Below are 21,634 nucleotides of genomic sequence, written 5' to 3'. Positions count from 1 at the left end.
GAAAAGAAAGGGTAAACAAAAGGATGCCATGTGTTTATAATTGGCAGAACTTGAAGACATTTAGAACGTATTAATAAATCATTGTGCTTTGTAAATCAAAGTCCAAATTAGAAAAATATTTGTAGGTAAGTGTTGCACATTATGTTTCTACAAAAGGAGTTGTAAAAATTTATCATTCATTTCTCAATACCAACTCCAGAAATAAACTAATAAGCTCGATGCAGTACTACTGAGGCAAAAATGAAGAAAAAGAATGTAATCGCACTTACAAAAAAAGAAGGTGAAAAACATTAGAGATTAGAGTTTTACCAAAATGCTGAAATTAATAACCAAACCTTTTTTGCTTTGAAAAGATTAAGTCACTATAAAAACTAAATCGCAGTGATGCACCGAACACAACAATAATGCATAAATTTAACAACGTGTCATATACAAGTCTAATCATGACCTTGAACTATAAAGCCGCAACTGCAAGGTGCAGTAACTCATATCACTTTTCCATTCCTTGTAATGTTCAAGATGTAATTTACTGTAAAGATGTTTAAGCGACCAAAAGGGAGGAAATGGTCCTGTTTTCGTTAGAGGTTCAAACCCAGTGCGGACCGCACTTCCTGCAGTGGCGTGCCACAGTGGACACGGGCTTCAGGTCAGACAGGTTCGGCCATGAATCCTGCCTCTGTCACTTAGTGCGTGTGTCTGGGAAGGCTGATTAGCTTGTCTGGACTTCAGTTTTCCCACCAGTAAAATAACGCTAGACCAACTTCACAGGATTTTTACGGACCAGGATTCCCAGGGAAGCATCCAGCACAGGGCCTGGCGTGTAGCAGCTACGGTACTACGGCTACGTGAGCTGAAGCAGACCACTGTCTACAGTGGCCATAAGCACTTCACATGTGGATAAAAGCAGAGAGGAAGCTTTAAATGAGAAGCCTTTTACATTCTCCAGATGCAAAGCCCTGGTTCTGTGACACCGAAGACCCAGTGGCTCTCAGAGTGGAACTTCCCATCACGGAGTGTAACTTACCACGAAGCCGAGCGCTACGAGGGGCTCCCCTTCATTCAGGTGATAGAGGAAAGAGCCCCCATACGTGTGTCTGTCCAGGGGCCAGCCGACAGTGTGATCGACTCTCCCGGGTTTCCACTTCTTCTCATCGATAATCCATAACTTAAAAAAAAAGTCCTAGAGTATTATTTAGATGTTTTATGTCACCACATGTATAAAACTTGCTAAGTTTTATGCCTTATTTATGAAAGTTACAACTGAAAAGCAGAAATAAGAGAAACACACAAAAAAGTACTTCAAATATCCCAGAAAATGACATCAAACTGCAGCAGGATGACAGGAGTAAAGAAACAGGTCAGGAACTCTGTAAGGCATTAATTAAGTTCTCAGACGGGTAAGGCGTTCATGCGATTGTGGGAAACGTCGCTGAAGAGATGGGGTGCTGGGAACCACCTACACCTTGACCCGGGTGACGGCCACACAGGTGTGTTCGCCTCATGAACGTGAGCTGCGCCCTGCACTACGGATCTGTTACTTTACGGGACAGATGTTATTCTTCAGTAAAAAAAAAAGTGTGCTCCCTCCTGCACCACCCTCTCCCCGACTGAAGCTAAGTGATCATCCTGTTTCAGAATGGTTAAGTTTTAAATTGCAAACAACAATTTCCACAGGAAATATTATCTAAAAATCAGATATTATGTGCCATCACATAGAATTATGTACAGTCTACCAAAACAATTAAGCCCTTATTCACAATATAATGAATCTAGTTATATATAGAATTTGAAACTTTCTGAGCTTTACCCTAAAAAGATTTTTAACAAAAGAGTTATGATGAAACTTTTACGCTAATAGACCTAAGGTTTGGATAAACTGAGAAAATATACAACACTCAGCCTGATTAAATTTTAGGCTGCAGGTCAATATACTGCGGCTGAGTGTATATTTCATAACCTAAATTATCTTTACGTTATAATTTTGAATAAACAATTCTTGTAGGATGTGGTCATTTTACAAAGAGCATTGGATAACAGGTCAAATACTATTAGGGCAGATGGCATTACCATGAAAAAAATCAATATTACAAATATTTTCAAATTCAAGACTTACTTCAATCAACATTTGATAAAACAACTAGAACATGCAGACACAATTTAGGTAATAGTGAAATTTGATTAGTAATATTCTCCAGCCTCTTGAAAAATATCCCTAATATTTTCAGTCATTATGAACATTTCAGGTTAGTGAAAAATATAACTATAAAACTAAATCAATATTATAAACCACACGACAATACAAATGAATGTAAGCTTCATCTTTTCACATGAAAGTCACACCAGCAAACTCGAGTACCTCCTTGAGGCCGATCCCGTACGTCTGGGGCTCGCAGCTGGCCCTCAAGTCGAACCTCCTGTACAGCTGCTTGGCCAGGTGTCCGTGGCAGCCCTCTGCAAAAATTGTGACCTTGGCATGTAGTTCCAGCCCCCGCTCGAAAGTTGTCTAAGAAACGGGAACACGTTAAATTGCAATGTTCGACAATTTTAAAAATATTCACATTCTGGTCAGTTTTGAGTTGATCTACGATTCAGGTATAGAAGAGAAGGTGCAGATATATAATTTCAGTAACAGAACTAAGTACTGTTGTAAGTGGAATCTAATGTAAATTTTACAGTGTACCTTGTGTCTTTGTCATATTGATCGAATGGTTAAGTTTGTATGAATTAAAAAAACAAATAAAGCATGCTCACCCCCCCACGAACACTTACCTACAAATGAATGTACAGTGAGGAGTGAAGGGGGACAGCCGAAGTGTGTGAAGGGGGTCAAGTGGGTGGTGACAGGCGGTAGCCAGGCTCGGGGCGCTCACCACCGTCTAGTGTACAGATGGTGGATTATAATGCTGGACACCTGAAGCTTATGTAACTAAAACAAAATGTTTTTGAAGTGAAAGGCCATTTCCCCATTGTTCCTGATTTTCCAGTCCCATGATTTGAAGCAAAACACACTATTAATAGATTTCTTGTGAATCATGCCAGGAAATTTCCATGAGTAAAAAACCTACAAAAAAAGTCTATTTATATCCTCCTAACACAGACAGGACCCTCCTAACATGCTCTGCAGCTACTTGCTTTTTCCATTTTAATTTCCAAGGGGAAAAAATAAGCTGCAATTACAAAGTCTTTCTCTCTCTCTTTTGCTCTCTGTATTTTGCACTTATATCTGGCACATGGTAGGTACTCAGTAAAGCTCCTGAATAAAGGAATGCAGAATAATAAGGAGTCTCTTATGAAATATGTATTTCCCGATATTTCTCCATTCATACGTTTACAGGTATTGTGTGTACACAGCCACATTCATACAAAAAAATGGTTTACATGGACAAAGCATTTTATAACTGTTTTCACATTATACAATATAAAGTGATTTGCCTAAGGCAATATACACCAAATTAAACATTCATTTTTTAAGTAATTAATTTATTTACTTTTGGCTGCGTTGGGTCTTCGTTGCTGCGCACGGGGCTTTCTCTAGCTGTGGCGAGAGGGGGCTACTCTTCATTGCAGTGCGCGGGCTTCTCACTGCAGTGGCTTCTCTTGTTGCGGAGCACGGGTTCTAGGCACGCAGGCTCACTAGCTGTGGCTCGCGGGCTCAGTAGTTGTGGCTCACAGGCACTAGAGCGCAGGCTCAGTAGTTCTGGCGCACGGGCTTAGTTGCTCCATGGCATGTGGGATCTTCCCAGACCAGGGCTCGAACCCGTGTCCCCTGCACTGGCAGGCGGATTCTTAACCACTGCGCCACCAGGGAAGCCCCTAAGCATTCATTTTTAATACTTGAATAGATTCCTACCTTCTCAATCAGCTCTCAATAACTGGACGTTTAGGTTATTCCAGGCTGTTTCACTATTATAAGCATGGCTCAGATTGATATCCTTGATGCAAAATATTTTCGTTCTAAGTGGTAAGAACTATTTCACTACTGATTTCATACGTTCAGTCACTAGAGAGTCTGAACATCTTTCACGTTTGTTGGTAACTCTGTGTCTCTTGTGCAGAGCTCACCAACGTCATACATGTGCACACACGTCCTATAAGTGATTGTGCTCAGTACCTTTGGATTTGTTCCCATCTCCTTCCTCTTACTATACTTCACTCATCCATAAACCCTGTTAACAGCCTAGCATGCCAAGTTTTACCCAAATATATACACATACGCACCTGTGGACTGAGGTATTTACATAGACACCTCAACTGTTTTGGTTCCTGATTCATTTCACAATGGTAGCATCATATAATACAGACTTTTCTGTGTCTTACTTTTCTCACAATAATACTTCATGGAAACCTTTCCAAGTCACTGTGTGGCTCGAATCTTCCTTTTTAGTGGCGGGCAGTAGTCCGTGCGGGAACACCGTAGGTTATCCAGCCATTCTGCCAAAGGGCAACGCACTGTTTCCAGTTTACTTGCGATGATAAGCAATGTCATAAAACATACACCCTGTGTATGTATCCTTACAACACTGGTGCTTTTATTCCTGTAAGCTAGGTCCCCAGGAGTGGCAGTGTACAATCAAAGGGCACACCTCCTTTTATTTTACGGGATGTTCCCAGATTGCTTTCCCCAAAGGCTGAACAATTCACATTTCCACCCACAGCGTATAAGAAGACCCTTTTCCTATTTCTAGCTAGTGACAGTATAACCGTTCCTTTCACGGTTTTGCTACGTGTAGAGCTGGCTAACTTACTGCTATTTTAATTTGCATTTTCCGGATTACTCTTTTCAGCAACTTTTTCTTTTTGATTCAAGAAATATTAACTGAGCCCCTCTGGTGTGCCAGGTGGTATGCTAGGCACTGGGACAGAGATGACAGAAAAACATTGTGCCCTTCCCTGAGGTGAGGCACAGAGGCAGCGCTAAGTATAAATAACTACGCGGGCGTGCGAGGCCTAAGTGTGACTGCGTGCCGTGAGGAGGGCACGGGCGCTGGCGGAGGGCTGGGGGGCCGGCACGCGAGCCTGGGGCCCAGATAACAGACATCAGAGGACCTGCCTGCTGGCCAGCGGCTACTGCTCACCGGGATCTGCTCTTCGTTCTGTAAGATTCTGCCCGTTCTTCTACTGTGCTCTCTTTCTTCTTGTCAGTGGAGAAGTGCTCTTTGACATCATGGGTCGTCAAAATGTTTCCCCCGATCTCCTGCTTATCTGCAGACTCATTGGTATTTTTGGTATACAGAAGTGTTTAATTTTTAAATAGTTAAAAAAGGCCTGCCTCTTATAGGTTTTTAATTTCTTGCCTTTATAGGATGGTTTATCTACCCTACACCTAGGTTGTAATTATAACCTAGATTTCTAATTTTTTTATTGTTTTAAGAAATCATCAGAATTTTTAAAAAATGAAGGTCTAAGCTTCCAGATGTACATGCATACTCAGCACCACTTACAAAACAACTCGACCTCAATGAACTAAAATATTCCTCTTAGAGGCAATACGCCCCTTCGTGTTCAAGGGGAAGCTCTGGAGCCTCTACCCGAACCCCAGCTCCACCACCTAACAGAGGCCTGGCCCTGGGCAAGTCACCTAACCTCCGAAGCGTGAAGACGTCCACATCAGAGTTGCGACAGTAAGATGCCCACGAGACCTAAGATAAGAGCTGCTGAGTGAGCAGCAGGACGCAGGGCGCTGGGACTCGGGGGGGCCGCGCTCCAAGTCCTGCCACTGGACACTCCGAGGACCGGGCGCACAGCGAGAGCAAGGCGGCGGGAGGGGCCGCGAAGCACCAGGAAAACCAGGAGAAGGTGGAGTGACAAGCCGGGCCCAGACAGCGTTCAGGAAGGAAGGAGTTACTCAGCTGTGCCAGCACTGCCCACCAGGGGCCAAGCGAGAGGACAGAGAACTGGGTGCCACCAGGCGGAGGTGTCTGTGAGCGACGAGAATGTTTCAGTGCAAGAGCAGGAGGAAGCCTGACCACGCCGGGACCCACGCAGCCAATGGCGGAGCACACAGAATCCATCCCTGCTTCTCCTCACCCCACCGGCCGGATGAAAATAAACTTGCATGGGCTTCCCTGGCGGCGCAGTGGTTAAGAATCCGCCTGCCAATGCAGGGGACACGGGTTCGAGCCCTGGTCCTGGAAGATCCCACATGCCGTGGAGCAACTAAGCCCATGAGCCACAGCTACTGAGCCTGCGCTCTAGAGCCCACAAGCCACTACTGAGCCCGCGTGCCACAACTACTGAGCCCACATGCCACAACTACTGAAGCTTGCGTGCCTAGAGCCCGTGCTCCGCAACAAGAGAAGCCACCGCGATGAGAAGCCTGCGCACCGCAACAAAGAGTAGCCCCCGCTCACCGCAACTAGAGAAAGCCCGCGCGCAGCAACGAAGATCCAACGCAGCCAAAAATAAATAAAATAAATTTAAAAAAAAGAAAGGGGGACTTCCCTGGTGGCACAGTGGTTAAGAATCCGCCTGCCAATGCAGGGGACACAGGTTCAAGCCCTGGTCCGGGAAGATCCCACATGCTGCAGAGCAACTAAGCCCGTGAGGCACAACTACTGAGCCTGCGCTCTAGAGCCCACGAGCCACAACTACTGAAGCCCGCGCGCCTAGAGCCTGTGCTCCACAACAAGAGAAGCCACCGCAATGAGAAGCCCGCGCACCACAACGAAGAGTAGCCCCCGCTTGCCGTAACTAGAGAAAGCTGTGCACAGCAACGAAGACCCAACACAGCCAAAAATAAATTAATTAAAAAAAAAATTTACAAACTCGAATTACTGAGACTCCACTATACTCTTCTATGCTTTTATATCTATATAAATACAATATATGAATGTTTTTACAACTACAAAGCACAAGACACAAAAATATACATTTGAACAAATATCCTGACAATACACACACAAAAAGAACTATCAGAATGGAAGAATTTGCGTGCTTCAATGTTGTTGTAATATTAAATATGGACATTTTTAAAGAATAAAGTGCAATTTATAATCAAATGATCATAATACAGAAAAGAACAGCCATAACACAGGAAAGAATATAGGAAAGACAGCGTTCTTTTATCATCACTGAGTTCCCTTAAGCCCGAGCTCCCTTACTGAGTTCATGACTCCTCTCCATCCAGAACTCTGTTCCCTTTCTGGGCCCTCTGACCTCGTCCTGTGCTCACTCAACACCAGTCAACTAGAGCCCGATGACTACAATGGCTGTCACTGATAACACAGTCACTGTACTAAAATGGCTCTTGGAGGTCTCATCACTAACGTACGAACTCAGGCTGTTTCTCCAGGGCAAGATGAGCCCACAGACCCCCGAGGCGTGGACCACCGGCCAGAGCGTCGTCAGCCAGAGGCACCCTGACCCCCGAAACAGAGTAAGAACTGTCACGAGACGATGATTCTTCCCAGCCTCTTTATTCTTCTGCTTTACAACACCCCGAACCCAAAGGCCAGGCTGCGGTGGATCTGAGAGGCTGGTCTCACAGCCCCTTGCTGGGCACCCTGCAATAAACTCTCACTTTGTTGCAAACTCCTGCTGTCAGAGTCTGGCTTTCTGTGCTGCGGGCACATGTCACGCTGTGAGAAGCAGGATGAGATGAGAGGTGCTGCAAACCTGGCTATGCATCAGAATCCTGGGGCTTGTTACAAGACAGCTTCTTGGGCCCTGCCACAGGATAGGCTGAGCCCCAAGGCCGCATGCGATTCTGGTGTAGCCAACCAAGCCACTAGGAGAACGACGACGCAGGTAAGACTCGAGAGCTTTGGCACTTGCTTATCTCTACGCAGGAAGGAGTGAAAAGCAGGACGGTCTGCTGGAGGAGACTTAGACTAGACGCCCAGCTCTGTTCTAGGATGGCAGCGAGGACTAACTAGGAGTTGACTAATCTCTGCTGAGGCCCCGGCACTGCCCGGTGCTTTGCTAGCCCTGGAGTAACCCTCCATGAGCTCTACCTTCATGGAGGTTCTAATATAGTTGAGAAATGAACACAATCCACAGATAAACATGAATAGGCAAGTTAATTTATCAAGATTTTAATTTGTGTTTTGTTCTTGTTATCATAGGAAAGCAAGGTATTTTTTTTCCTTGTCCTTTCCAAGGGATCTTACAGAGTGTGAGATCCATGTCTTAGGAGCTCTTCTTTTACAAATGCAAAAATAACAAGTTGTGAAAACCAGAAGGCCATCCAGGCCTATTTTGAAAGAGATGAAGGCAATCAGTTTTGCATTTACCAAAAGATGTCAAAATCCGGTCAAAGACTCCATCAGCATTACTGACAGTAATAATGCAAATGACTCTTGTCCACAGAAGTGGAAACTGTGGAGGTGGCCCAGCCGCTGACCCACGTGTGCATTGTTTTTTTTTTTAAATTAATTAATTTATTTTTGGCTGTGTTGGGTCTTCGTTGCTGCGCACAGCTTTCTCTAGTTACGGCGAGCGGACCTCTCACTATCGCAGCCTCCCTTGTTGCGGAGCACAGGCTCCAGACGCGAAGGCTCAGTAGTTGTGGCTCACAGGCCCAGTTGCTCCGCGGCATGTGGGATCTTCCCAGACCAGGGCACGAATCCGTGTCCCCTGCATTGGCAGGCGGATTCTCAACCACTGCGCCACCAGGGAAGCCCCATGGTTTTTGATTCTCCTTGAACTGGTTGTAACATCTTACTGATTCCCTCATTAATTAATGAGTGAAATAAAATCTTTGACCTATGTTTGTTTTATATTTGTATGTCATGTTTTTATCTTTTAAGAAAATTATTGTTAAACATGTTATATCTACTTGCCTAAATTATGGTTAGTTCAAAGATGTTTCTCTATTTTTTAACAATGAGAAAAATTCCACGTTAATAACTAATGTTCTAACATGCACTTAATTAATGTGCAGTTTGTAGCAAGACTAAATTATTGCGTGAGTTGATTCTTTCCCTTTCACTGTCAGTTCACGAAGCGCAGAACTGTTCACGTGCATACCTTGGGTGCACCATCCTTCTGTATCCCTACGTCGTTGGTGGCAATTCCTTTCACGCTACCGTCTTCATGAAAAAGGACCTAGAATGAAAACACGTTTGGTTATCACCTAGGGTTTCACAATCGCTTGCAAAGAAACAATAAACAGCCTTCGATTTTTAGAAGGTGAACTTGTTCTCAAGGTTATAGAGACAAAGGCTTAAGAACGTCCCGGCAAAAAAGGCGATATGCTTCTAAGCTACTCCCTTCTAGACAGAATAGAACACAGCTCAAACAGCTGGAAATGAAGGAAATGCCCCGACCTGGTGAGGAAGAACAGGGGGAGCTGCCAGAGGACAATGAAGGAGCCGGGAAGATGCAGTGGGAAGCCCTCTGCCGAGTTCAGGGGTCAAAGGCATGTGCACAGAACTTGGGGTCAGGGCCTGTGACAGGCTGGACCGTCAGGTGGGCAGCTGAGGACAGTGTCGGGAAAGCCTCTGTCCCCAGTGAGCCCAGACCCCAAAACCAAAAGACCAAACAACAAGACAAAACAGAGAGGGGCTGAAGGCAGCCCAAGGGTGATTAAAGTTTATTTCTGGACCACAAAGAAGAGGGAAAACTGGTCAAAGGTATGATGCTGGAGATGAGAAATAACAATTCTCTCTCTTATTTGGTTTCTGTTTCCTCCGGAGGAAAATGCTCTTTGGACAGGAAAGAACAAACTGTACACTAGAACCTCAGCAGAAAGCACGGGAGAGGAAAGGCCGAACAAGAACCAGCAGCAATGGATGTGACACCTTGAAAACAAATCCACAGTAGTATGTGGCTATGGCCTGGACCCGAAGACGGCCTCGGTGTACAAAACCTGGGGAGGAGAGGAGAGCTGCAGGGGACCAGAGAGAGACAGAGAGAGACACGGAGGGAGAGAGAGCGCACGCGGGCGGGCACGTGTGCAGATACACTCAAAAAGTGAAAATCAGGGATGCTACAAAACACCTACTTGTGACTTTGATTCCTGTCGAACACAGTTTAATTGGGAGAAATGCAAAACCAAATGCATGTGCATGAACTGGGAAACCAGAAATCAGTAGCGGCAAGTGTAATGCAGGGACCATGTGTTTTATTTGGTTTATGTACTGTACAGGTAAAAACAAAGTTTTTCAATTTTCGCTTGTGCCAAAAACAAGAGAACTCCCTCTCCCATCCAGATTCTTTTTAGCATTTCCTTTAGAAAACTGTAAACCCTTTCTCTGTCTCTCTTAGCTATATGGGAGTCATGTTAAAAGCCAAGTAAGACTCCTGCCAGGTCTGTATCTCAGCAATGTGTTTCTTGGGTACTCGGGGACACGTCTGAGGTGTGACCATGGAGGAGGATGGTGGCCGGTCTCCCTCTCTCTGGGGGAAGAGTCTGGGCTCCGTGCTGGCCTCCGCGTTGTCGCTTCCCGCTTGTCACAAAGATACAGGACGCTTTATGTGTCCTCTGGATAGAGACGATTAACGTGCATGCAGTGCCCTGTACCTGCCTGGCTCTGTGAAAGGGTGAGGCTTCTCTCCGTCTCGGCGACCTCCCTAGCAGATGGCCTGTAGCCGCACTGCGCTCTTGGCAAGAAAAGAACTGTTTCACTCTTGTTTATAGTATGCAGAGGCGAGTTTTCTGGGCTGGCAGGAGATTTTATGTTTAATAATTTCCCCAATAATATTCAGTGAGAAGCTACAGTCCAATGTGGCTGCCAAAAGAGTTATTGTGAGGAAATTACTGGAAGAACAGTTTCCAGAATGAAGAGGGTAATGGCCCTGCTGTACAGCTGGCTTGACGTAGTGCAGACATTCTGGGTGCCACTTAGAAAGGGAAGAAAAAGGGAATGCGGTCAGAGGAGGGCACGGAGAATACCGACGGGACTCAAAATATGTAATGTGGTGGCTGCAAGAATGGGGACTATTCAACTGGGAAGAGAAACCACCTGCGAAGGTGGGGAAGGAGAGCAGGGCATAGTTATAACTGGAGAGTTCTCCCTGGAGGAGGGCACAGATTTGTTCCACACGGTATAAAACAGTAAATAAACGTCTCCTCAACTTAAGAAAGAGAGTCTCACCAACAAACCAAACATCGGAGATATTTTCCATCCTTGAAGGTGTTCAGTCCTAAGCTGGACTGTCACTTGATGTGGCGACAAGGACTTCAAGTGCTCTTGGGTGAGATCTTGCTAAGATTTCTTCTGATCTTGCAATCCTAAAATCCTACGGCTTTTTGAAAATATACATCTATTTACCTCTGTACCCATCGTGGTTGCTTTTCAGCAGAAACAGAGACCGCGTCCTATAAGCACTAAGAACAGGGCTGCACAAACCTCCGCAGCCGCGTAGCCGGGGTACACTTCCACGCCCAGGGCTTCCGCCTGCTCGCCCATCCAGCTCACCAGGTGTCCCAGGCGCACGATGTAATTGCCGTGATTGTTCATTGGGAGACCTACAGATACATGCTTGGTTTACAAGTCTGACTTTTTATGGGTAAGACATCTCAAAACCAGAAATACTTAATTTAGAAATTCTAATCAGTGTCTAATTTCTACATAAATACACACACATCATCTTATGGCCATAATTTCAATTTATTTTCTAACAATTCTGGTCTAGAGTTCAAGTTATTACATTGAAAACGACATTACAGACTAAAAATTCCTAGTTGCCTTACAAGACTATCTCAGTTCTTCTAGACTGGAAGACAAAAGCACTGGGCTCTAGGCCTGCTTTCTTCCCCACAAGCTAGCTGTGAAATTTTGGTTAAGTCCTTCAAGTCTCTGAGCCTTAGTTTTCTCATCTGTAAAAGGAAGGGATTCCACCCGATGAAATGTAGCTCCTTCCAGCTGTGGAATTCTGTAAGTCTATGAGTATTTATCATTCCTCACCTGGGAGAATTGGCACAGGAATTCTATATTTCTCTGTCAAAATTCCAAATCTATCTTCTGTTACAGGAGTGTTAAGTGGAGCCTGGAAACAAAAGGAGGAGAGAAAAGGACTTTTTTAGTTCATATTTGTGAGGTAAATACAAATCATAAACTACTGTGTCAAAAAGGAAAGGGAACTATCCTCCTCCCGTTTCTTCCATCACTTCCTTTGGAGAACTTGACACTGTAAATCCTTTGTCTCTTTGAGATGCACGGGAATCTTTTTAAACCTAAATAAGCCAGTCTGCATCCCAGGAATGTCTTTGCTGGGGGCCCTGGAGCCACCTTTGAAAGTGAACATCAGGGGGGCTGTCTTCCTGTCTCCCTGACTCTGTGGGAGGTGCCCAGGCACCTGCTGTAACTGCCTGCTCCATGGAAAGAGGAGAGTTTTAGTTTTCGTCCGGATGAAGGCAGTTAACAGGTATGGAATGGACTGGCTCTGCCTGGCCACATAAGGCTTTGACGTGAAAACTTCTTCTATTAGAATTGCTAGTGTGTCAGTAATAATTCAGTGATGCCTATTTTTGACGTAACACTGAAGAGAGAAAGTTAATTAGGCAAAGTTATAGCGTTTCTAGTTTCAAGGAGCTCACTGCTGTAGAAAGAAGAGCATCGTCCCTGTGCTAAGCAAGCCCCACGTCAGCAAACCCAGCCCTGACCTTAACCTCATTCAGTCCCGGCCTCTCCAAGGAATGTAATCTTACCCGTCAGCCTCTCTACCAGTCCCCGTGAGGCACCACCTGGAGCCCCGCCTGGTAGGTGACAGTGCCTGAACTAACCCTTTCCCCCCCTTATTTTATTTTAAATCGTAGAGTCCTAACCACTGGACCGCCAGGGAATACCCTGAAATAACCCTTCTGCTTATGACTTCCGTGCCCCACGCCCTTTCTGCCTGTAAAAACCTTTCCTTTTCTGCTGCTCCTTGGAGCTCCTTCTGTGTGCTAGATGGGATACTGCCCAGAATCACTGAATAAAGCCAGTTTGATCTTTAAATTTACTCAGCTGAATTTTGCTTTTCAACCATCTTTACAGAGTATGTTCACAGATACTAAATATTCTAACACTGAATACCTTGAACAGGTGTGTAATAAAACCCATCTTACAGGGCTTCCCTGGTGGCACAGTGGTTAAGAATCCACCTGCCAATGCAGGGGACACGGGTTCGAGCCCTGGTCCGGGAAGATCCCACATGCCGCGGAGCAACTAAGCCCGTGAGCCACAACTACTGAGCCTGTGCTCTAGAGACCACGAGCCACAACTGCTGAGCCCACGAGCCACAACTACTGAAGCCCATGCACCTAGAGCCCATGCTCTGCAACAAGAGAAGCCACCACAATGAGAAGCCCATGCACCGGAACGAAGAGCAGCCCCCGCTCGCCACAACTAGAGAAAGCCCGCGTGCAAAAATGAAGACCCAATGCAGCCAAAAATAAATAAAATAACAACAAAAAAACCCCCCATCTTACAGAAGAAAAAAACTGAGATGCATAGAGTACAATATTTTAACCAAGGTCATACAAATGATGACTGGAGTAAAACTAGCACTTGATTCTCTGTGTATCATACCAGTGACTTTTCTGCTTGCGTTATAAGGGGTCTTATTAATGTATTTCCTTAGAAAATTAGATTAAATTATCCTCCTTGGCTTTAGATACTGCAATGTCCCAGAAAAGTTATAGAACACTTTATTAAGAACAATGATATAAACACCTATGGAACAAGTTAGGAAATACCCTCAAAATCAAAAAGCTGTATTTATTCAAAGATCTTCTACTTATTCAAAGATTTTCTCAAGATAATACCTTCTCATAAATCCAGTTCACAAATACTATGTGCAGAAGGCATTAAATAAAAATGAGTTAATAGCTTAAAATTTTAACTATATTTGATATGATTCAAATTTTTTGGCCCTTTTAAAATTAAAAACCTATCTACAAGTATCCTCTAAGAGACAGAACTGGGTGAAAAGGTTTTCCACATTCCTTTCATTTGGAAACAGAGATGCAATAAAGACGAGACTGGGTATAAAAAACTGCTTTTCATACTCCCTTCTCCTTCCAGTCTGGGAACAGCTCTTGGAAAGCTCGTGGGTCCAGGCAAGCCCCCGAGAGTGTGTGCGCGCCTATCTGAGCAGCTTTCTCCACCAGACACACGCGGATGTCCTTCTTGTGCTGGGCCGCCAGCTGCTTGAGCCGAGCGGCTGCGGAGAGCCCCGCAGGGCCGGCACCCACGACGACCACGTCTGCCTCGTCTGCAAACCGCTCCATGTTCACCCCTGGACGGGAGAGGGTTTAAACATACGTAACATCTGTAACTCCATTTCTGCTTTGCAAAGAAGTTCATTTGTACCATTTTTTTAGATTCCGCTCACTTTGCTGTAATGCAGAAAGTAACACAACACTGTAAATCAACTATACTCCAAAAAAACCCACATATCAATTCTGGGATGACTATTACCTGATAAAATTACAGGCTGGGTTACAAGTACCCACTATCCTTTAGAGCATTATTTATAGAAATAACCCCTCTGCTTCCCATGAGAATTATACTAAGTCCATTACTGTCTTAGTTTATTGTTCTCTTAGGTTCTGTTCGAGGACGTATCTTATTTTAGCTTCCATAAACCAACTTTTATTACTGAGATTTATTATTATAAGTTTGCAAGCATTTGCTTATCTAAATATTAATATGTAACAGATTTTCTAAAGTTATAAAATATTATTAGATGATTTTACACTATCATGAAAAATATAGTATTTACCTCCACAAAATGATACAAACTGTCTAGAAAAGTCTCAACAATTTTACAGAAATGACTACTTACCTTCCCATCGCTTGTCCTTATCCCGGGGATGAACAGTATAGTGGGTAGTGATTCGAGGTACCACAGAAGTTGAAGACCATCTTGCAGCACACAGAGGTGGATAATTTTTCTTAATTTGTAAGGCATGAAAGCACTGGTATGCTGTACAAAAATCATGAACAGTATTATTTTTCTAATTCGTTTTTCTCAGGAGTAGATTGAAAAAAATTTTTTTAAAGCAAAAAAAAAAAAAAAAAATCTACGACTGGGGATCAGATCTGGCTTCTGTTTGGTTCTCTGTTAATTACCCTAAAACCTTAAACAGATCACTTAACTGCTATAGATCTCAGTCTCCTCATTCAAAAAAGTAAAGGGCTACCAGGTGATCACTAAGGTACCATCTTGTTTTTGTTTTGGGCCGCGCCACGCAGCTTGCGGCACCTCAGTTCCCCAACCAGGGATTGAACCCAGGGTCACGGCAGTGAAAGCGCTGAATCCTCACCACTGGACCGCCAGGGAACTCCCCCACTAAGGTACCACCTTGACCTGAAATTGTATGAGTCCACGTGATGCCTTCTCTTTGGAAACATGTATATCTTCTGGACACAGCAACACTGCGGACTGTCAGTGAATGGTTACATCTACGCTGCAGAGCCGTTAGCTGTGAATTGTCTCTTTCCTAGGTGAATTCAGCTGGCTTTTCCTCAGAAAGCAGTGTTTTCAAATTATAACATTTTAAAAGTATCTAATAAACTAATTTATTCAATTTACCTCATGTCAAGCTTCATCTATAAATAGGATGACCATGTAATTTATCACCTAAACCGGATACTTTCAAAGTAATAAGAGGCAGTACTAATGGTTATGCCGGGACGAGGTGGCAAACTGCATTTTATGGTCAGCTTCCTTTTAAATTAAGTGGACCCTGCCATATAGCAGCATCTTCTGAGAGCCTCAAAAATGTATCTATTCTCTGAGTTAGCAGATAGGATTTTATGGAAATAAACAGAAGTGTGCAAAGATTTATCTGCAAGAATGCTCATTAAACCTCTGTCGTCCTTAAACCTTCACCTCTATCTCCTCCCTCCCTTACGTGAAACCAAGCACATCAAACCTCACAGAAAGACAGAAGCAATTAGGTGGGAACTGTCTCAATTCCTGGCAAGAACGTCTAATGTAATCTGTATTGTGTCCGTCCTATGTTCACTCTCTCAGGTTATAATAACGAGATGTCTTTTCTCCTCACTTAGAGTAATCCTTCCACCTGGATGGCGAGGCTAACCCTCCCCATCTTCTTAGAGACATTCCTACGTCAAAGACCCCCCTAACTCCTGTATCTTCAATTTCTCACTCCCTTCTCTGGTACTCCTCTCCACGGCGATCCTTCTTTTAATAAAAGAAGGGCAGAGAATCCTCCCTTGGGAATAGCCCTGAAAGATATAAAAACTTATATTTGTAGCTTAAATAATTAAAAGTCTGTTATGGGAGAAGGGATGGAATAATCAAAGGAACAGAATAAAGAGTTTAGAAATAGACGGAATACACTTAAGGATCTGTCATATGATAAAGACGCCATTTCAAATAAGGAAGAAGAGACAGTTCCTCATTAAATGGTCAGAGACAGGTAGAACATTTGGAAAAAAGTATACCTCTCTCTTTATATGAAAATGAATTCCATTTGATCAATGATTTTAACAGGAAAAGTCAAAGTATAAAAGTTTATGGTGACGACTTCCCTGGTGGCGCAGTGGTTAAGAATCTGCCTGCCAATGCAGGGGACACGGGTTCAAGCCCTGGTCTGGGAGAATCCCACATGCCGCGGAGCAACTAAGCCCGTGAGCCACAACTACTGAGCCTGTGCTCTAGAGCCCGTGAGCCACAACTACTGAGCCCGTGCGCCTAGAGCCCGTGCTCCGCAACAAGAGAAGACACAGCAATGAGAAGCCCGCGCACCACAACGAAGAGTAGCCCCCGAAGAGTTTCTCATCACAACTAGAGAAAGCCTGTGCACAGCAATGAAGACCCAACGCAGCCAAAAATAAATTAATTAATTAATTTAAAAAAAGATTATGGTGATAGATCCACAAATTATTTGATTCTCTGCTTTTGAGTGTGGGCTGAACTTAGGGATTAGCTTCCAACAAGTAGAGTGTGGCAGAGACAAATACTAGCTTTACAGTGGAGAAATATGACAGACACTTTAACCAAGTGATCAAGTTTAACATTACCAGCAATAAGACATACTGGCATCACATGATGTAATGTGACGAGAAGGGCTCCTCACCTCTGTGCTATACCTCCCCCAAATCCACAACCTTAGTCTAATCGAAAGAAATCACCAGACAGACTCGGATCGAGGGACCTCCTACAAAATGCCTGACCAGTCCACACTGCAAGTGGCCAGGTTATGAGAGACAAGAAAAGACAGCAGAATTACCACACTGAAGTAGACTTGATATGAGAAGACGTGACAGCTGAAGCAATGTGGGACCCTGGACTTGGTCCTGGACAGAAAAGGAATCTGAATAAAGTCTGTAGTTCAGTTAATAGTACTGCACCAATGTTAATTTCTTACTAACTGTTCTACAGATATGAAGTTAAGCTGGGTGAAGGGTGTATGGGAACTCCTCGTGCTATCTCAAAAAAAAAAGGGTGTAAATATTTGTGACCTTGGATTAGGCAATGATTTCTTAGCTATGACACCAAAAGCAGAAGCAACAAAAGAGAAAACAGATACACTGTCCTTCATAAAAATGATAACTTTTTATTTTTAAAAGATACCAACAAGAAAGGGAAAAGATAACCCATGGAAGGGGAGAAAGTATCTGCACGTCATATATCTGATAAGGGACTTGTATCTGGCATATATAAAGAACTCATTTCTAATAATAAAAAGACAAACAACCCAATTAAAAACACACAAAGAATCTGTATAGATGTTTCTCCAAAGGAGATAAACGAATGTCCAATAAGCTCATGAGAAGATGCTCAATATCATTAACCATCAGAGAAATACAAATCAAAACCACAACATGATACCACTTTATATCCACTAAGACGGCTATAATCAATAAGACATAACAAGTGCTGGTAAGGATGTGGAGAAATTGGAACCCTCGTACACTGCTGGCGGGGGAGTAAAATGGTGCAGCCACTTTGGAAAACAGTCTGGCAGTTCCTCAGAACGTTAAACATACAGTTTCCATATAACTCAGTCACAGGTATACACTTTTTTTTTCCATTAAAAATTATTTTATTCAAATTATGTTTTCCAAAAGAGAGGGTTCTGTGCTAGTCATCTTTGCAAGTTTCATACCATTTCAGAACCACATTTGTTGGAATGAACATCTCAGATGGACTTGGTGTCACCTGGGCCTGAGAGACATCGAATGACGAAGCGAAACCGTCGAAGCCGTCCAACATCTTCCGTGTGAACTGAGTGAACGAGTCAACTGCAGACACAGCAGCGTCACCTACACAGGTCTGAGCCAGACTGCCCGATAAATCCACTGAACTTCCAATCTGAGCCACAGACGGAGTTCGGACAATATTCATGGCTCCAAAGGGTGCTGGCTTCCTTCTCCAGATTTAAGACCTGAAATTCTGAAGACGGCACTTGGTTTCCCATTCGTGACGAATCCTAGGAGTTGCCATGCTGGCATTCCATTGGAATCAGGATAGGAAAAGTAGACAGATCCTTCCAGCCCTCAGGAAATGGGGCTGTTCCCAGCATAAAAACCACAGCACGGTTGATATTTTCATCATCAGGCAGGTCAAAAACAAATTTATCCTCTGCCACTTGCTGTGCAGCTGTCTGCACCAGGCTCCCCGCCACCAAGCGGCCAAACACGGTGGCGGCTCCACTCAGCCAGCAGAGACCCGAAGCCCTGGCGCTGCTGTCCTAGTCGAACCCAAGAACCTTCCAGAACGTGGCGGAGGGTGCCTACCCCTCTGCTACACAGCGACTAGGCCAGCGGCAGGAACGCCTCCTGCCCCCACGACCTCTGACCTCTCCTTCCTCAGGTATACACTTAAGATAAAAGAGAACATACGTCTGCACAAAAACTTGCACATGTTCATAGATACGTTATTCACAGCAGCCCCACAGTGGAAACGACCCGAATGTCCCTTAGTGGATGGATAGTTGTCGCCTAGGGCTGGAGGGGCTGGGGAGCGATTGTTAATGGGTACGAGGTTTCTTTCTGGGATTATGGCAACGTTCTAAGACACGCTGTGGTGACGGTTGCTCAACTCTGTGAATATACTAACCACCACTGAATCGTATCCTTCAGATGACGTGATTGTATGGTGTGTGACTTGTAGCTCAATAAAACTGTTGCTTAAAAAAGAACATTTACAGTCATACGCAAAAAAGATTATGGGGAAAACAATTGTAATTTTTTTTAAAGAACCTTGAATTTGGAAAGGTTTTTCTAAGTGTGGCAAAAAAATCTCAAAAATCATAAGATCACTTAACTAAAAATTTAATACATCTATATGACCAAAAAATGATATAAACATAACTGTCTTGTTTATTTGTCTGTGTTTCCTAGCAGACAGAATACTCCTAAAGTATTTCTTTTTCTTTTTGTATGCTAGATCCCAGTGTTAGCCTATATATAGGTACAAATATTTATTGACTGACTATCAGTCCTTTTTATATTTCCCTTTATTAGAGTACTTATTTATGATGGACTCATGATATTATTAAACAGGTTAGTGCTTTTTTTAAGTGTAATTCTCTGTGAAAAGGCAGGCTAGAATCATAAATCAAAAGCATAAAAAGGCCAACATGAGGGAATGAACAGCTAAGCTATAGGCTGGAAGAAAATATCTGCAGAACACATAGCTGATGTAGGGCTGACATACAAAATATACAAAGAACTCATACAACGCAACAAGAAAACAAACAACTCAAAAGACAGGCTAAAGATCTGAACAGACACCTCACCAAAGAAGATATTCACATGGAAAATAAGCATAGGAAAAGATGCTGAACATCTTGTGTCATCTGGGAGTCGCAAATTAAAACAACGAGATACCACTAACAACCTATTAGAATGGCCAAAACCCAGAACGTGGACAACACCAGACGCTAAGAGGATGTGGAGTAGCAGGAACGCTCATTCACTGCTGGTGGGAACGCAAAATGGTACACACACTTTGGAAGACAGTTTGGCAGTTTCTAACAAAGCTAAACATACTCTTAACATAGGATCCAGCAACTGCAATTGCCAAAATGAGTTGAAAATTAACATCCACACAAAAAACCACAGTCAAGCAAGATGAACAAACTCTAGAGACCTCCTGAATGACACTTTACCTCTAGTCAACAATAATGCATTGTACATTTAAAATTTTGTCAACAGTGTATATCTCATGCTGTGTTCTTATCACAGTAAAATAAAACAAAACATCCAGAGTTAAAAAAAATCTTCACATGAACGTTTATAACAGCTTTATTCATAATGATCAAAACTTGGGAGATGTCCTTCAATAGGCGAATGGATAAACAGACTGTGGTACATCTATACAATGCAATATTATTCAGGGCTAAAAAATGAAAAGACACGGAGGAAATGGAAACGCATATTGAAAAGGCTGCATCCTGTATGATTCCAACTCTAGGACATTCTGGAAAAGGCACAGCTATGGAGACAGTGAGAGACCAGTGGGTATCAGGGGTTCAGGAAGAGGGAGGAAGGGCAGCGAGGCTCTTCTGTATGACAATGTAATTAATGGTGGATACGCATCATTACACATTTGTCAAAACCCACAGACTGTCCAACACACAGAGTGAACCCTAATGTAAACTATGAACTTTAATAATAATGTCTCCCCAATTGCGACGAAGGTACCACACCAGTGCAAGATGTTAACGGAGAAAGGGAGAAAGTTATATGGAAACTCTGTGTACTTTCCACTCAAGTTTTCTTTCAACCTAAAGCTGCTAAATAAAATAAAGTTTATTAATTGAAAACAAAACAAAAAGACAAGAAAAAGGCAGCAGTTAAGTGAATAGGCTCTGGAGTCTGTCTACTTTGTGTTTGAATTCAGTAAGTTATGAACTCTCCCCACTCCACCAGCTCTGAAGTTTACGGTCAATCTCTGCCTTGGAAATACTACGGTGTAGGATCTAGAATGTCTTACACAAAGCAAGTGGCTAATATACAGTTGTTAATGGGATAGGTACCTTCCTGATTACAATTTTAACTATCATCCAGGTACCTTCAAATCTCTGGTGTTAATTTCCTAAAACAAATTCCTGGGTTATAGAGCAATCCTATCAATAGAATGAAGCATCTATCTGCATACGAACAAATTTCTAAATATGGAACAACAAATAAATAGTAAAGATCAACAAACGCTTTTGCATGGATTTGGAATATATAATAAAATTTGCATTCTCATGGACATATGGAGCACACAGGAATTTTCAATTTTAATACCACATCGTCCTCTTCATGACCTTATGAGATACGTGGGGCACCACAATCCCCACTTACAGCAGAGAAAGAGAAAGTCAGATGATCCCAGCCAATCCCCTTCTCAATCCTCCCAACACCAGTCAACTCTGAGACTACAGTTGGACTTGAAATGATCTCTCAAGTAATGGAACCTGAAAACAAGTTGTTTTCTTTCTTTTCTGATTAAAAGGAGAGATGTCAGCCTGGCATAGGCTAATTATTTTTATTCTTTAGCACCCCACTGCATAACTGATATATTTTTATGTTTCATTCTTTCCAATAAAATGACTTTTTTAAAAGTAAAAACCTAGCATCAATCAATAATTAAAGATTATGATGAATGCAGGAGGGGAAGAGATTTGAAGCGACGGAACCCTAAAGCCTCTTAAACACTAAAAATCTGTTTTTGACAATCACTCAAAAAAAAGTGTCAAGATAACTAATTTTCTCTACTGGAAAATAGCATAATAAAAACT

General features: G+C 43.2%; 1 protein-coding gene and 1 pseudogene across 1 annotated transcript in view; both read right to left on the bottom strand.

The window, feature by feature from the left end:
• Positions 1 to 21,634, bottom strand: part of ETFDH (electron transfer flavoprotein dehydrogenase) — a 37,501-nt gene that overhangs the window by 8,065 nt on the left and 7,802 nt on the right. The window contains exons 2-8 of the mRNA XM_059922340.1: positions 14,713 to 14,853; positions 13,934 to 14,163; positions 11,850 to 11,931; positions 11,292 to 11,410; positions 8,968 to 9,045; positions 2,357 to 2,503; positions 1,025 to 1,165 (exon numbers count right to left, since the gene is read on the bottom strand). Coding sequence (XP_059778323.1) covers positions 1,025 to 1,165; positions 2,357 to 2,503; positions 8,968 to 9,045; positions 11,292 to 11,410; positions 11,850 to 11,931; positions 13,934 to 14,163; positions 14,713 to 14,853 — 938 coding nt within the window. The remainder of the gene's footprint in view (positions 1 to 1,024; positions 1,166 to 2,356; positions 2,504 to 8,967; positions 9,046 to 11,291; positions 11,411 to 11,849; positions 11,932 to 13,933; positions 14,164 to 14,712; positions 14,854 to 21,634) is intronic.
• On the bottom strand, positions 17,602 to 20,062 carry LOC132366311 (protein Hikeshi-like; annotated as a pseudogene).

This window comes from Balaenoptera ricei, chromosome 5 (assembly GCF_028023285.1).
Source record: "Balaenoptera ricei isolate mBalRic1 chromosome 5, mBalRic1.hap2, whole genome shotgun sequence".
Taxonomy (NCBI): domain Eukaryota; kingdom Metazoa; phylum Chordata; class Mammalia; order Artiodactyla; family Balaenopteridae; genus Balaenoptera; species Balaenoptera ricei.
Note: the sequence above shows the minus strand (reverse complement) of the source record. Positions and strands in the feature narration are given on the sequence as shown.